Source organism: Micromesistius poutassou (assembly GCF_964030765.1).
Source record: "Micromesistius poutassou genome assembly, chromosome: 20".
Classification (NCBI taxonomy): Eukaryota; Metazoa; Chordata; class Actinopteri; order Gadiformes; family Gadidae; genus Micromesistius; species Micromesistius poutassou.
In genome coordinates, this window is record NC_140290.1 from 8,602,448 (window position 1) to 8,619,368 (window position 16,921).

At 43.6% G+C, this 16,921-nt stretch overlaps 1 protein-coding gene across 1 annotated transcript; it reads right to left on the bottom strand.

Moving 5' to 3' along the window:
- Positions 1-99: 99 nt before the first annotated feature.
- On the bottom strand, positions 100-12,260 carry slc9a1b (solute carrier family 9 member A1b). The gene is made up of 12 exons (XM_084484349.1): positions 11,759-12,260; positions 9,199-9,659; positions 6,716-6,966; positions 6,128-6,345; positions 5,527-5,723; positions 5,085-5,174; positions 4,646-4,716; positions 4,074-4,238; positions 3,701-3,815; positions 2,374-2,481; positions 1,733-1,805; positions 100-1,383 (listed from the first exon to the last, which is right to left on the bottom strand). Exons 1-12 carry the CDS (start codon positions 11,994-11,996, stop codon positions 1,133-1,135), a joined length of 2,238 nt encoding a protein of 745 aa, XP_084340475.1. The 5' UTR covers positions 11,997-12,260; the 3' UTR covers positions 100-1,132.
- Positions 12,261-16,921: the final 4,661 nt, after the last annotated feature.

Below are 16,921 nucleotides of genomic sequence, written 5' to 3' on the forward strand. Positions count from 1 at the left end.
AATTGTGAAGCGAGTATTATCAATTCATTATTGCAGAAACAAAGACAGCCATCTTTATTCAAGGTAGACACTTCTGTAAAGTATTTTTTCTTTTCATTTGACAAATAAATTCACAATTGGCATCAGAATATTCACTTTAATATAAAAAGTGTCTTTGGCACACAAAAACAATACATTTTAAAGCAAATATCTGCGAACAGCAAAAAGCTCTGGCATATACAACACTGTGCAGAGAGGCAAGTTATGGTCTCACAGGTCTGTGTTTTACTCTCTATTACGGTTTCAGACAGTGCAGGAACTTCATGATGGAAATACACATTTTTTTAATGGACACTTGTTGTCTGGGATCTTTTTTTTTTTAAGATTTCAAGATGACACAACAAAGCACATTAGCGAGAAACAGGCAAGGCAAGATAGGGACCCCCCTGAAGATGTAACGAAACTGAACACTATTTTTGGATGGGATCACTTCCATGGAAACCCCTTTTTTTTTTGTGTTGTGTTGTCCGTTTACGTCTTGCAGTCCCTGAGCGAAAACACATTCAACATTCATGCAGAGGTGCTGCAAAACAAAACAATTAAGTGCAAAGATTGTTTTCTGGTCATATTAGTTAATACTGGTTTTCACTGGTCGGTGCGGCTGATTCCTGGAAAATGAATTTCTTAATATCTGTGCCATGTGTGGGGAACGACATCGAGCAACTAAACCTCAGGCGTTGCTTGAAGACCACAATGTTTAAAACATTGTTAGAAAGGAGTGTTAGTTTGCTAAGACACCGTTCAGACATCTCTGATTAGGAAGCAGTGTGATATTTAAGTCACAGTAACAATGACAAAGCACTTTTTCATACATTCTTTAACTTATTTTCATCGCACGTATTTCAGTATAAAATATTAAAACGTGTGAAAATGTAATGAACGGATACACTGGCAAATAATTTAAATATGACAACAACACCAAAAATAATCGTCTTATGTAAATGTCTGAGAAAGATGTCGCTTTTCTGTGATGTTTTCAAATAAACTCGATCAGCAGGAGGCCCGAACGCGTCCGCCACGTTCGGGTTCAGTTGGAGATGTGCTTTTGTCGAGTCGTCCCGATAAAAAGTAGTTCTATCCTCCGTAGTTTGTGCTAGTTCGGACCGGGGTCGCTGACACGTCGCGGTTGCGTCTGCGGTTCTCCCGTCTCCTCCTCCGCGTCGTCGCCGTCCGTCGCTTGGTCTCCGTGTTCCGCGCTCCGCCTGGCCCCGCCATCGCTCCTCCGATTGGGCCTCAGAGGAGGGGATTCGTCCAATACGCTGATGGCATCGGAGGAAGAGGAGGTGGGGCCGATGTTGCGAGCCCTGATGCCGGAACTTTCTCTGGAAGTGTAGTCCTGGTCGTCTGGTGAAGACACGCATAATCAGAAACATATCGATGTCACTATCAAGTGTAGTCTGGTGTACCAATAAAGATACCAACTGCCAATATTCAAGGGGTCGTAGTCTTTAAGGTTATTTATCTAGTCAGGTTGCCACAAGAGAGACACTTTGAAAAACATTTTAAGGATGTTTTGGTTATTTGCTTATGATTATTCCCTTTCTAAGTAATATTAGGTAGGTAATATTTCATATATTCCCTACACAAAAGGTATATTATAAGGCCAATTCCTTCACAATAGAGGAATGACATTGGGAATACAAACTGCGGAGACATGTTACATGCCTCGGTACCGTGGTAGCGAGTGTCTCACCTGACTCAAAGCGGACCCTCCTCACCGGCGGGGTCTCTTGTCGGTTGGCGGGCACGGTGAGGTAGTGACTCATCTATATATGCACACACACACACACACACACACACACACACACACACACACACACACACACACACACACACACACACACACACACACACACACACACACACACACACACACACACACACACACTACTGGTTAGCTTACAAATGGATCGTTAAACAACAACAACATAAAACAACCACCACAATCCAAAAGATAATGATACTTAGTGAAAATATTGAGACAAACTGACCCATTTACATGTACATTTAGGGCAGACGCTTTTATCCAAAGCAAATTACAATAATTACATTTGTCAGACGAAAGAGAAATAACAATATATTGTGTCGGTACAGTAAAGACGTTCATAGAAATAAGTGCCAAGATCCTCATGCAATTTAGCCTTTCCATTGCCACAATCAAAGATAATGAACATAAAATGAATTAAAAGGTTTGGTCATCAGGTTAAAAGACAGTTTGTCTGTAGCACAGTTTCCCTCCTCTAGCTGTACCCACCAATCCGCTGTAGGGATGGGGAACATGTAGCACAACAACAGCTCTTCAGCATTTCACTCTTCATTCATGCCGTGACGTACCCTCCTCTCCATCTCCACCCGCTGCTTCCGGAAGCGCATCTCGCTGAGGTTCTCGTTCATGTCCTCGAAGGGGTCCGCGAACAGGTCGTGGCGGCTGTACGACCGCAGCTGAGGACAGACGGGGGGGGACAGAGGGGGGGGTTAGTGGTTACAGAATAAACGGGTGGCGATGAAAAGGTGGAACATGGTCAAGTCACAACAAGCATGGGCTACACATTCCTCATGAGTGAACATCACTCCACAGCAAAAAGCTCTGCCATATACAACACTGTGCAGAGAGGCAAGTTATGGTCTCACAGGTCTCTGTGTTTTACTCTCTATTACGGTTTCAGACAGTGCAGGAACTTCATGATGGAAATACACATTTTTTTAATGGACACTTGTTGTCTGGGATCTTTTTTTTTTAAAGATTTCAAGATGACACAACAAAGCACATTAGCGAGAAACAGGCAAGGCAAGATAGGGACCCCCCTGAAGATGTAACGAAACTGAACACTATTTTTGGATGGGATCACTTCCATGGAAACCCCTTTTTTTTTGGGGTGATTTCTTGTGTTGTCCGTTTACGTCTTGCAGTCCCTGAGCGAAAACACATTCAACATTCATGCAGAGGTGCTGCAAAACAAAACAATTAAGTGCAAAGATTGTTTTCTGGTCATATTAGTTAATACTGGTTTTCACTGGTCGGTGCGGCTGATTCTTGGAAAATGAATTTCTTAATATCTGTGCCATCTTTGCCATCTGTGACATCATCTTTGATATGGTTGTTAATTATCAAGCAAATTTTTCAATGTAAAGCTATTATTTAAGTGTAATTTGTTAGAATGTCATAACAATGGGTGAGCTAGCTATTATGATTAAAGTGCTTTGAGAAGCGAGCCAATTTTGTTTATTTACACTGGACTTTGCTCATTTCTGACCAATCAGTGCATCTCTTCCCTGATTGTCTCAGAGAATCAATCTTGCCTGTCAATTGATTCTCCGGACCAATCTCCCCTGATTGGTTCGGATAGAGGCAGAGAAACAAATCGAGGTTAAGGAGCAGAGAGGGTGCGTACATTTTGGTCGTCTAGTTTCTAAATCCTCTCTCTCTCTCTCTCTCTCTCTCTCTCTCTCTCTCTCTCTCTCTCTCTCTCTCTCTCTCTCTCTCTCTCTCTCTCTCTCTCTCTCTCTCTCTCTCTCTCTCTCTCTCTCTCTCTCTCTCTCTCTCTCTCTCTCTCTAAATCTCAAATCAAAGATAAGAGTTCAAATGTTTCCATCTCCATCTTGAATTGAATCAATATTCATACCTAGGTATTCATCTGAATGACAACACATTATGACCCACCCTCTGTTTGGTCTGCTGCAGGTTGGACCGCAGAATCCTCCGGATCTCCTCCTCTCGGCCCTTAGAGATCTTGGGTATCGTTCTGCCCCGGGACTCCACTTTGGGCTGGATGTTCCTGCAACACACACACACACACACACACACACACACACAAAAGTGAGAAAACAAACCTTATATATATATATATATATATATATATCCCCTCAACATCAACATCCATCTTATCTGTTCTTTTGCTGCTGTAACACCTTAATAATATAGTGTTATCTCTTAAAGTAAATCACATTCATAAGCTAAGATAGCATAATTGCTGCAGCCTTCCACATACAAACTCCATCTTCAACTCAAAATAGTGTGTCTCTCTCTCTCTTACTGCATGGATATGAGGCCGGGCAGCTTGGCCGAGCTGCCGCTCTCCACCATCATCATGGCCTGCCTCATCTCCATCTTGTTGTAGAAGGAGATGAGCTGGGGCTCCATGGAGCGCTCCCCGGCGATCAGCCAGCGCTTCACGTACGTCTTGTTGAAGCGGTTCAGCCTGGAGGGTGGGGCAACGGGTGTTTAAAGGAAGATAAATCAGAGGTACAGGTCAGGATTTAAATAAAGTGAATTAAAAAGCTACATGTATTTAAATGAAGCTAAATTAAGTTAAAAGGTAAGGTTAGGTTATAGTAGTTATAGTAACAAGCAAAAATAAACAGTGCTAAGATAGCTTAAGTTATCTCTTATATATGATATAAGTTCAGCTTAAATAAATGAAGTTAAGCTAAACTAAGATAAGATAAAAAAAGATAATTCTAAACTAACTGCACCATCTTCATGTCCATGTTTGTGGAGAACGCTAAAGACAGACTTCTGAGATCACTAAAGAGTGGTTGAGAAGTCTGCAGAACAGTACAAGTTGTGCATGGTAGAGGATGGGTGATGGCAATAGCAAACACCTACTTGTCTTTCCAGTGATGATGTCCGTAGTGTCCACAGACTCCTTCGATGCCCGTCAGGAGGTGGTCCAGGAACTAATGGAGACATTGTTTATCAATTATTAATCATCAGAGAAGATAACAGGAACCAAAGCACAACAAGGAGGTATTAAGTTACACCAATATGGATTGTATGTTTTGATCTTACTCAGACTCATTTGAAAGCCACTATTGATTAGTGTCCGCTACATTATAAATGTCAATGTTTGTTTTCTTCTCATGGTTTATATTCTATTTTATTGGGCACTTGGAGCTTTAAATATATATAAAGTTTTATACTTATTGTTAGAATTTGTTATACAAATTCTTATTAATATATTTTCATATTCTAAAATATATTAAAAGAAACATAATATTCATCATCATCATCATTATTATGATGGTAATGGTTCCTTCTCTCTGACCTGGGTGTGGATCTCCTCGTTGATGGACCTCCTGGTCTCCTTCTTCTTCTTCACGGCCAGCAGCTCCACAAGAGGCCTGATGGTCATGCCCTGAGAACACCACCACCCATGTTAAGAGGTGTAACCACACGTTATTCATGCCCTGCTGTAGCTCCTAGACCTAGAACATATAGAAACACCAGCTAGCCGCCCACTGTATCCACCCCGTCCACTCCTTCTCTAAAACATCCATGTTATTTTTGACCATTTTCTATAAACAATGTAGAATCCTACGTACTACGAATACTACGAATATTTCGGTATTCCGAGAAAAAATAAAACCAACAAACTATTTATTTTCAATTGAACGCCCAATTTTCATTGTTACAAAAAAACAAAAACAAAAACCAGATCGTTCTCTGACTAAAGGCTAACTCTGTACTAGTAGCTCTCTCTCGCTCACCTGGACGAAGACGGTGAAGAAGACGACGGTGATGATAGCAGTCAGGAACAGGGTCTTCATGTGGTGGTTGGGCAGCAGGAAGCCCAGGGAGTAGGCGATGGCCCCTCGCAGGCCGCCGTACGCCACGATGAATTGGTCCTTCTTCGTCAACTTGACGATGCGGAATTTGTTAATTACATATGTAAGGCCAATCACCCCTGAAAAGAGTCAAAGATTAACCCAGAAAATTAGCTTGATCAAAATGTATTTTCTGTCTTCCTCTGCTTAAGACTTTTACTTTCTAAACCCTGAACTTTTTTCCCTCAGCATGGGACTTTTATCTTGCAAAGGACTATTTCTTGGAATCCCCCAACTGTGCCCCCCTTCCTGCTAAGGACTTTTATTTTAGAAACCTCAAACCGTCCCCCTCTCTGCAAAGGACTTTTACTGAGCAAAACGTAATGCTGAAGCATCAAAATGATCACTTTAACAACGACAAACGAAATAAAATCATCATTTATAACTACAGACCTTAAACTCATTAGACACGACCCAGCCTCACAAACAAATTAGAAAAAAAAAAACACGGAACATATATAAAAAAAAAAACAACGTTGCTCACCCATGACGCGCGACACCAGACACAGGATGACAGTGACCACCACGAAGGTCCAGTTCCAGGCGTGGGGGCCGGCCACCGTGGACACGCCCAGGAAGATGAAGATGAGGGTCTCGCTCACGCTGCTCCACATCTTCAGGAAGTACTTGATGGTGGTGTAAGACTTGTGGGAGACGTTGGCCTCCACGTAGGGTCGCATCGTCACCCCGCACGCAATCAGGCTGGAGGCGAGATGGAAAACCATTCAGGAGACGGAGATGATTGTTTGTTCTATTATTAACCTTCCTTTAACATAAACGTTGAAGTTGTTCATGTACATGTTTCTCAAGGTTTACTTAAACTAACTTTAAGTCAACTTTTCCAGTTTACTGTGTGCTGTGCCGCCATCAGCCAATAGGAGGCAGTGTGGAGTCCAGTGTAAAAAGCATTGAGGTTCCTTGCCTTCTTCTTGCGTTGAACTATATAGTATATACTATATAGTTATATACTATTTAGTGAATTATTTTGCCCATAAGGACCTTGATTCTTCTCCTCGCTCTGCTCACGGGGACTTTTATTGTGGTAATCCCCAAACTGCCACACGGTACTCACGACATGATGCCGGAGAGGTGGAAGACCTCGGCCGAGAGGTAGGCCATGTAGCTGTAGAGGAAGACGAAGAGCGGCTCGATGACGCGCGTGTGGGAGGTGAAGCGTGACGTGAAGGCGCCCAGGACGCCGTAGATGGCGCCCACCAGCAGACCGCCGAGGGACACCACGAAGAAGCACACCACCGCCAGCACGCCGTCCAGCACCGTCACCGTGCCGACGGCGGAGAACTCTTTGAACAGGTGGTAGAGGACCTGGGAGGACGGGGGGGGGGACACACAGCTTAGAAACACAAGGTCACTTTAATCACTTGTTTCATGACTCTGTGCTCTGCAGAGCCAATCAGATGCGGATTTGGTTGAGATTCAACCAATCGCTAACGTCAATACTCTCTGTTTGATTAGTGGCTTTTCAGTTAAACAACTAGGGCTGATTGCTCAATTCTTACTGTTTTGCCAATCAGTGGCTGTTGTCCTTAACTGGCCAATGGGTGATAAGCAACAGGAGTTTCATTATTATGGCCCATTGTGTTCAGATATTGAGAGCTCATACTTGAAATTGCACTAACCACTCACCAATACCGCTCTCTAAAGAAATACACTAACCACTAGTAAATAATTGCATTACTTATTACAGATTTGTATGCCTTGGCAACTTTCGATTCCTTCCATCTATTGCACCACTGTGTGTTCCAATACCAGATTGTACTCCAGAGTCCTCGTACAGAATGACCATGTGATGCTGCCGTTTTCACCCCGGACAGGCAGCCTAGCAGAAAAACCCCAATGAAGCCTGGCCTAAGAATAGAATAGACATTCTGGGAAACCTCCAAACACAAGCAGAACCAATTCAACATTCGAAAGAGAAGACCTTTCAACCTTTTGTACGAAGGCCCAAGATTAATCTGTTTTTTTTAACTTCCTGTGTAGTCAACCTCTCTCTGTCTAGGGAAGTTCGTTATCCAATGAAGTGCGGAAATGAACAGCGATGATATATACTAAAAGCGCTTTATGTCTGGAAACTCATTTAACATAAACCAACAATTCATTTAGGTGGAAAAAGTGGAAGGCATATTCTGAAGAACCGGTTTAATTAATTCTCCTGAGCAACATTTAAAGAACGCAGTCAACGGAACTCAGCCTTTAAAGACTTAGAAGCCCAAATAAAAATGTTGTCATTTAGCAATGACGCCTTCATCCAATTAAATAATGAGACTGCAGGGGTTAGTCATCCTGCTCAAGGATGCAGACTTCAGGGACCAACCACAGAATCCTCGGGCTGGGAGTTAAACAGTAGACCGAGACCACTACACATCCTGTCCCGTGCTTATGCTGGACTTGTTTTAACGAAGCCACCCAGGCCTATTGGAGTCATGTGGTAAGACTATGTGTGTAGTCTAGGAACATTCAGAGAGACTACGTCCCTGGAGACCAATGAAAGGTCAGGGATGGACATGTGACTTCCTGGCTATGTATGTGGGCGGACTCATTATCAACAGCCTAAACATGCATTGCATCCTGGTGCCAAACTCAAATACGGTCACAAAGCACAATAGCCCTCTACAGCTCCGAACAAATAAGTAGGCGGTTACATAAACACGATAAGAGAATGTTTCTCTGCAATCTTGATGATAATATTTTCTCAGATGGCGGATTTGCCTAAGATCCCGGACAATATGCTTGCTTATTAAAACAAATCATGACACGTATGAGAAGAAACTGCTGCAGTGTGTGACTGAGAATTGCCTGACAGCTGTTCAGCTGTTGCTAGAAGGGAACTGACAGGATGTGTGTGTGAATGAGGGTGAGAGTGTGTGTGCATCCGTTCTGAATGACTCGGGTTGATCCCTCCTAGATAGATAGTCCTCGTCATAGCGAAACAAAAGGAGGTAGAAAAGGGCCTTGAATACAATCATAACAGAACAAATTAACACAAATTGATCTGTATTTTACTCTGAAAAGAACTACCTGGCAACCATTTCATGACCAAAGTCAAGGAAGAAAAGAGGTGTTTGTGGAAATAAATATAGCTGTGGTAGAAATTGGGAAAAAGACCGCCCTGAGGTAGAAGGAGATCTCACCACACATTATTTGCAAGTGGGGCAAAAATGCAAGGTGGCTGTTTGCACCAATTGCGAAAGAGTAGAGTCCGCACACTGCATGTGGCCTTCAAGGTGGTGGTTTTCACTATAGGTGTAACCAACCTGTGTCACAGTCTAAACCCAGCTCACGTTCCCTATCACTTAGAGGGATGGGATTCTAGAATCCCATGCCTTGTGAATCCTGCTTCACGATGATAGGAAGAGCCGACATCGAAGGATCATCAAGGTGGTTGTTTTCACCAATGGTGAAAAAGTAGAATTCGCACGACGGATGTGGCTCTCATGGTGGGATTTTGAGAACCACATCCATCGTGCACACTCTACTTTCTCGAATGCCACAAAAAATCGCCACCCTTTCACCCTCCCTCCTCCCCCTCCTCCTCACCACGGTGACGGCGTCGTTGAGCAGTGACTCGCCGAACACCAGGATGTGCAGCAGCTCATTGATGTGGATCTCCTCGAACACCGCCAGCACCGCCACGGGGTCCACGGCCGACACGATGGAGCCGAACAGCAGGCAGGACAGCAGGTCCACGCTGGCCAGCTGCCCGCCCTCCAGCTGGCACACGCCGTACATCACGCCACCCATGAAGAAGGCGTTCCACAGGGTGCCCACCACGGCGAACACCAGGATGGTGCCCACGTTCTCTGTGAAGGGCCGGATGGGCAGGAAGTAGCCGGCGTCCAGGATGATGGGGGGCAGGAGGTAGAGGAAGAAGAGGGTGTCGTCCAGGGCGGGCGCCTTCTCCCCGATGGCCTTGATGAAGCCGCCCACCAGCAGGCCCACCACGATCAGCAGGCAGCTCTCGGGCACCACCTGGGAGACCCGCGGGATGACGTGGAACCCTGGGGCGGGGAGAGAGGAGTACTTTGGATGTTTAGCGAGAGTGTCAGGTCTGTTAGTGTAGTTCTTTAGAGAGAGGTTTGGGTGAGAACTGATCGTGTAGTTATTTTAATGAGGGAGAGAGAGTTTTTGGTGAGGGGTTAGTGTCGATCTTTAGAGAGGTATTGGTTGGTGCGAGAGTATTGGTTAGAGAGAGAGAGAGAGAGAGAGAGAGAGAGAGAGAGAGAGAGAGAGAGAGAGAGAGAGAGAGAGAGAGAGAGAGAGAGATGCATTGTTACTGTACAACTTTAGATGGAGAGAGATCCACATTGATAATGTAGTAGCACCTTACAGGCAGATAAATTGGCTTTTTAACTGTAGCACATAGAGACAGAGACACAAATAGGTAGAGAGACAGGCATACAGCTGGAGAAAGAAAGAAAGAAATGATTGAGAAGGAAAAAAGAAGAGAAGCGATCGCTTCAACAGAGTCAACATAGAATCATACTGCGAACCAAATGATCAAACAGGCTGCACAGCATTTATCTGGAGATAAGGGAGCCATGAATCAGCAACCCAAATCCCCCTTCCCTCCTCACAACGTGTTGAGGTATTGATGGCCTCTGCCTGTATTCACTCTAATGGTGCGGTTATTGCCTCTCGATTGATGTCTTACAAGAGGACAACAACATGATGCAATATTGTGGCAAATCAATAATTCATCACAGTGTGGAGAACGGTTGTGACTCAATGGAAAGCAGATCTTTAGAGCAGTTATGATTCCATTATGATTCCAAATGCAAGACAGAGGGAGAGATAAATCACAGGCCTTGACAGAGAAAGAGACAGTTATTTAGAGCTTGTACAGGTATATTAATTTCATAAATGATTGATACCACAACATCCTTCTGTTTTTATGTTCATCCATTCATTACTTGTAAACAATTCAGGAGGCTTCATTTCCATACTGAAATGAAGTATGAACATTTCTAGAGCTTTGCGGGCACAGAACACAACATTCCATCTTAAACAATTAAAGTCAATAACAGACAAACCAACAGAGGATAAGATAACCACAAATAGTTTTGAAGTGTCATATCTCCGCAATATTAAAAAGCCTCTGAGCTATGTTGTCCATTCTCTGCAAATCCATATACAGAGGCTGACACATTATTAATAAAACAGCCACCGGGTTTGTGGAGCTAATGTATGCAGTAGTGGTGTGTTCAGTCAGTACAGCCACACGCCAAACCCTCGCTCTTTGTCCATCGACAGGGCGCTCTTTGTTATCAAACAGGGACCAGCGAGAACGAAGTCGCAGCGGCCTAGACAGCCAACAGCTGGGCCATATGATAAGCGGAGCACGACCCTGCTCAGCCAATCAGAGGCCTTTAAGGGGCCCCGTCGTTTTCCAGCAAAGGGTTTAGAAGGTGTCTCTCTTTCTTGGCATATTAACAGCCATTTTCTAATAGGTAGATTTGATTGTAATTAGTGTTCTGCAATGACTTTTAATGTTGACTTTATTACTTTTAACTTTTACAATTGTTTTAATACAAAATACTATATAATAATAATAATAATAATAATAATAATAATAATAATAATTCAACTGCCAAAAACCAAATGCATAACTGCCAGAACTTTAGACAATTCTTCCTAACACTAGCACGAACAAAATACATCATAGCCCTCAATTATCAGTGATTTTCACAATAAGAGTTGTACAAATAATTCTCTCACACACACACACACACACACACACACACACACACACACACACACACACACACACACACACACACAGAGCTCTAGTTACAAAGTTATCCTTTGCAAATGCATCCATCTATTTCTGGCTGACAAATACATTGAGGGGTGGAAGGGTGGGTGTGCATGCGCTGGGACAATTTGTGCCGGGTGGGGCTGTGCGGGGTGGTAACAAACCGTCACCAGAATTGATTAAGTACAAAGATTGCGAATGTGGCTGCTCGTGAAACGTCATTACTTGGTACTTCCATACCGTTGGTGTTGAGTTCAGCAATTCGATCTAACGTTGAAATATATATGACATCATCAATAAACAAATACTAAAGTGCCAGGGGGGGGAGCAGGCTCCTATACTCACCAAGTTTCATGAGCAGTGCGAGCAGGATCCAGAGGGAGATCTCAAAGGGGGTTCTCACGTGATCGTAGTTGAACAAGAGGACGGGGAAGGCTTTTTTGTGGGTGACATTTGTCGGATCGTGAATGCCGTCTTGAGGCGCGTCGTGACTGGCCGATGCGGCGGCAACAGACACGATCAGCAGAACGCAAACACTGAGCCGTTGAGGGAACGTCCCCAACGGGTGACAAGACAGTGCCATCACTGAGGAGGTGTTGACAGGTGAGCACTCGGGCTCCCCTTAACTCCCCCAAAAAACGATCGTCCTCCTCAAGATCAAGTGGAGATCCGACGAAGATGAGGATAGCAGGGGGAGTGATGACGGCGGTGCAGCCTGCAGCAAGACCCACTTTTACGCAAAGGCTCAAATGGCATTTTACATTTAAGAATCATATCCAAAAGTTAGTGCTATAATGCTCCTCAGAAGTTTAATTGTTGTGGGGGTTATCTTCCCTGTTTACGCGGCATCCGTTACATCGCTGTCCTGCGTAAAATCCCCATCAGCTGGTGACCGCGGCAGCAGGCTCTCTCCAGCACACTGGAAACTTACAGCGTGCATAGCATCACTGAGCCGCACCACCACGTAGAGCGCAGTGTCTTACTCTGCACCGGGTTCGGGTTCGGGTACCGAACCCAGCGGGGATAAGTGACCTCTGCTGGATCGGAGGAGCGACGAACGAACCAACTCCCGCCCAAAATGCCCCCCGCCCCACCACTGAAAGTTATATACGCATAGACACGTGGGAGGGACGGACACACACACACACACACACACACACACACACACACACACACACACACACACACACACACACACACACACACACACACACACACACACACACACACACACACACACACACACACACACACACAATATTGACTGTTTCTGCCTGAATTCTTCCCGTACTCACACACTTCTCTCTTTCATTTCTTCCAACTTTGGCGGTTTGTCAAATTGAATAATGAATGAGGATGTTCGAGATACGTTAAAACCAACACGTTGTAGCAAGGGAATGACAGTTGATTAAACAATCTCCCCCTCTATAACAACATCAGGCCGTTCCCACACCTAGATGGCTCCTCTTCCCACTGCAGTCTGTCTGGGCTTCCAGTCTGACTCTCCACCCAACTATCCATCCCTTTATGGGCCTGTCCATCAAGGACAGACATAAAAACCAATGGATGGCTGTATAAATAAATATATATTTAAGATGACTAAATCGTTTTCAAGTGCTTCTGTCCTGCATGGTTGAGGGCACGCACGCACACACACACACACACACACACACACACACACACACACACACACACACGTTACAGGCATGGGTTATTTTTTTTATGTCAGGAGATAGTTCACACCTTACATTCATCACCATCACATGACTGAAATGTGAGACTTCGTAAAACACATTTTTTTTATTGCTCCATGTTTCTATATGGACATCATTTAAAAAAAGAAAAGTTATTTTGTTTATTGTTTGTTTGTTTATTTCCTTTTTTCTTCGTAATCAGCTGATTTGGGCCGAAACCAAAAGGATGAAAGTGTTCCCCAAAGGATCTTTTGATGTTGTCCGAAACGGCGGGAGTCTTTTAATGTCCCATCTCATTGGTTCAGTGTCTGAGCCTCAGGGTGAAGTTCAGCTTCCCTCACCCCCCGCCCCATTCACATGGATTCCTCTGTAGAGTGTGTGCACTCGGCCGGCAGCGGGACAATGTGTGTGTCCTCACGGCCGAATCCCCCCTTTCATGTTTATCAGCCAAATTGAGCCAATCCATCCGTTCACCTATTCCTACCTATTAGCGACCAGTGATCATGTTCACTGGATGCACAGTCAGTTAAGGGAAACATCACATTTAGTTTTTCAATGTTTTTGTTTTAATTTCAAGCCATTCATGGAAATTAATTACAAATAAGTAGTGTTTGCATCTTTAACTAATTTGATTAAATGGATGAAATTTGATAATGAAGGGATTGAATCATTTCACAAACAACAGAGTCAGACTAGTAGACTAGATTATGTCCAGAGATTCTAAACAGTTTAAAGGACATCTGTGAGGTTAGCTGACATCAACAGAAATACATGAAAACATTATGAATCACAAAGATATACGGGGAAATATATAGTTAGCAGGACAGAAGATATTCACTTTCAAGAACTTTCTGTGTGGTCCATCATATTTATTAATATGACACTTCTTGACAAAAGGTGGTGACTAAATATACTTGATGTCCTAATTACTGAACTATTCCCGACAAAATCTGCTTCATATTGTATGATGGTAACCATGTCTTTTCCAAATTTCAACACTTTCTTAATATTTGTTCACATCATAGTACAAGGGACAAACCTTTACTTCTCCAACCAGTTCTTTACAGAACTGAAACAACTGTTTCTCCACAAAAACCTTTCAAACTTTCTTTGAGACTCACAAACAACGTGGCACTATGCAGCAAAGTAGTGACAGGGGGCCTTAAACTAGTTTAGTGAAAGCAGCCTAATCCATCGTGACTTTGACACTCAGGTGCGTGTCTACATTTAGCTGCAGTGTTAGTTCTCAGACGGTTTCAGTTGGACTCTCTCTGCCATCCGCTTGGTGCTGTAGAGAGACACCCCCATGCCCAGGGCAGCCATCATCATGGCGATGGGGTTGACGAAGCTGGTCTGGTGCTGCACCTGGACCTCCCCGGAGACCTGCCTCTGGACGAGGAGACGAGAAGATGGAGAGATGGAGAGATGGAGAGATGGAGGACAGCGGAGGAGGAAAGATAGGATGAGTCAGAATATGGATTGCTTGAATCGGAACCAAAAATATTGCCCAAAGGAAAAGTCAGGAATTAGTTTTGTTTTTGTCTAACAACCTGATAAGGATTACCTAATTAATTAGTGTTAATTGGACTCAAATGGAGAAAGCAATATCTACATTTGCCTTTGTTTGACGCAATCTTAGAATATGCAACGTATGCAAACTAATAAGGATGTAATGGTGTTTATAACAAGGTGCAGTACCCTGAAGCCATCTAGATGTTACATAACGTCATCTCTCTATCTAGCCCAAGATGCAGTGGCTGTCTATGAAAAATTAATTTCCATCAGTTTCCAGAGTCTGACTCTGTTATGAAGCAAAGCATTGCGTAATTCCCTGACCCACTTAATCCAACAACAACAACAACAACCATGTCAAGTTAGAAAACTATTACTTTGTGAATTTGTCTCTATTAAAAGAGTGACTGTTATTACAACTATCCAAAAACCAAACTCAATTCACACAAACTCAATTAACACAATTCAATATCAATTCATCAGCAGTCATTGCAAGTGCTTTTATGAAAGGCAAGTGAATTGTTTGATTCAAGTCATTTAAGACCAGACAAGGGCTAGGATATCTTGCTTGCCCTACAATGCCTCCAGGTAAATTGTGGGGATCGAACCAACAATCTTTCGGTAGGGATTCACCCTGGCCACTGCACCATTCCTCACATTTAATGTTTGTTTACATATTTCTCATATATTTTTTTACTTTTTCAATTCAGTTTGAGCTGATCTGAAGGCTGATTGACGGTACCTGGAGCAGGCGGAAGTAACCGGGGGTGAGCCTGCTCAGCCTGATGATCATGCCTGCCAGGGGTGGGTCTCTCTGGGGTTAGCAAGCCACGTCCTCTCACTGCCGGAGAAGAGGGCAGTGACTTAACACACCTGGGAGTTCAGCTTATGTTCTCACAAGGTTGTAGTAATACCACACGGCTATTTACACATAAGCTTGTGCAAATACAAGCATTCATATCAAAATCGTGAAACTTGTCATTTGATCTGAAAAAAATGTTGTTAAATATAACGTTTCTGGGACAAGAGTTCCTTATCAGTGCAATAATACATAATACATAAAAAAGACATTTGATGTTGTTAAATACCAAGTTTCCAGGAAAAAAGTTTCTTATCAGTGCGCAAATATATATAAAAAATATGTTTGATATATAATTCACAAATATTATGCAACTTTAAGATTTATTTGCCTGATCCAACTCCATCCCTTCATTTTCTCAGTTTAACAAATGATTTCCCTTGTGAATCCTTCTTAACAAGGAGAGCTCCATCTCCCAGACACAAACCATAACCAAACTCTGTCAGAAGTGGAGAGTGATAGAGTGATAGACCAATCAAATCCAAATCCATCCTCACCTTCATCAATCTGTGCAGGGTGACTCTACAGACAGGCGTAGCCCAGACAAACAGTAGCTTCCAGCTGGCTTCATAGACTGTGGAAGAGTCCCTTGTATGTGTGTGTGTGTGTGTGTGTCTCTCTCTCTCTTTGTCTCTCTGCTCCTGTTCAACGTGTGCCCCCGACCCTATCTGCCTGTCTGAATGGGTTGGCTCCCCAGCCTGGTCCCAGACAAATCTCTCGTCTGTGCATTCACAGGGGTGTGCATGTGTACATGCACACACACACACACACACACACACACACACACACACACACACAGACACACACACACACACACACACACACATACTAACACTAACACACGACAGTGGCTCTGAAGCTCTGGCCCTGTCAAAAGGGATTTGGTCACATGGATTGGTTAACGAATGGGAGGGGAGTGAGAGAGAGAGAGAGAGAGAGAGAGAGAGAGAGAGAGAGAGAGAGAGAGAGAGAGAGAGAGCAGGGGGGGGGAGGGAGACTGAGAAAGAAGACAAAGAAGACATAAGAGAGAAGAGAAAGAAAAAAGATAGAGGAAGAAAGAAGAGAGGGAAAAAACATATATAGAGAGAGGAGTGATAGAAGAAAGGTTACAGAAGAGATATGATGTGAGAAGAGAGCGAGATACAAAGAGAGAGAGAGAAGAGAGAGAGAGAGAGGAGCGTGTCTCAGTGCTGCATGTTGTGTGCGCTTGAACAAACATGTGTGTTAATGTGTTGCCGCAGAGACTTATGTAACCTCAAAACAGGGAAACAAGGAATACCTTTTCATTCGTCCACCCAACAACTACCCATCCTTACAAAACCCATTCCTTGAGAAGATCACACCAACAGAGAATTAGACAGTTAGCTTTATATTGGGTTGAATTGATTATGTTCCTTATTCTAGGACACTTGCTTTTTGGATTCAGGGTGTTCCTTGTTCAGT

What these genes read in the sequence shown, in the direction of transcription:
- slc9a1b (XM_084484349.1), bottom strand. Translation starts at nt 11,996, where the DNA reads ATGGCACTGTCTTGTCACCCGTTGGGGACGTTCCCTCAACGGCTCAGT. An exon ending in CACCTCTCCGGCATCATGTC is followed by an intron (nt 6,346 to 6,715) that starts GTGAGTACCGTG and finishes TCTCGCCTCCAG; the next exon opens with CCTGATTGCGTGCGGGGTGA. An exon ending in ACGAGGAGATCCACACCCAG is followed by an intron (nt 4,717 to 5,084) that starts GTCAGAGAGAAG and finishes TGTCTCCATTAG; the next exon opens with TTCCTGGACCACCTCCTGAC.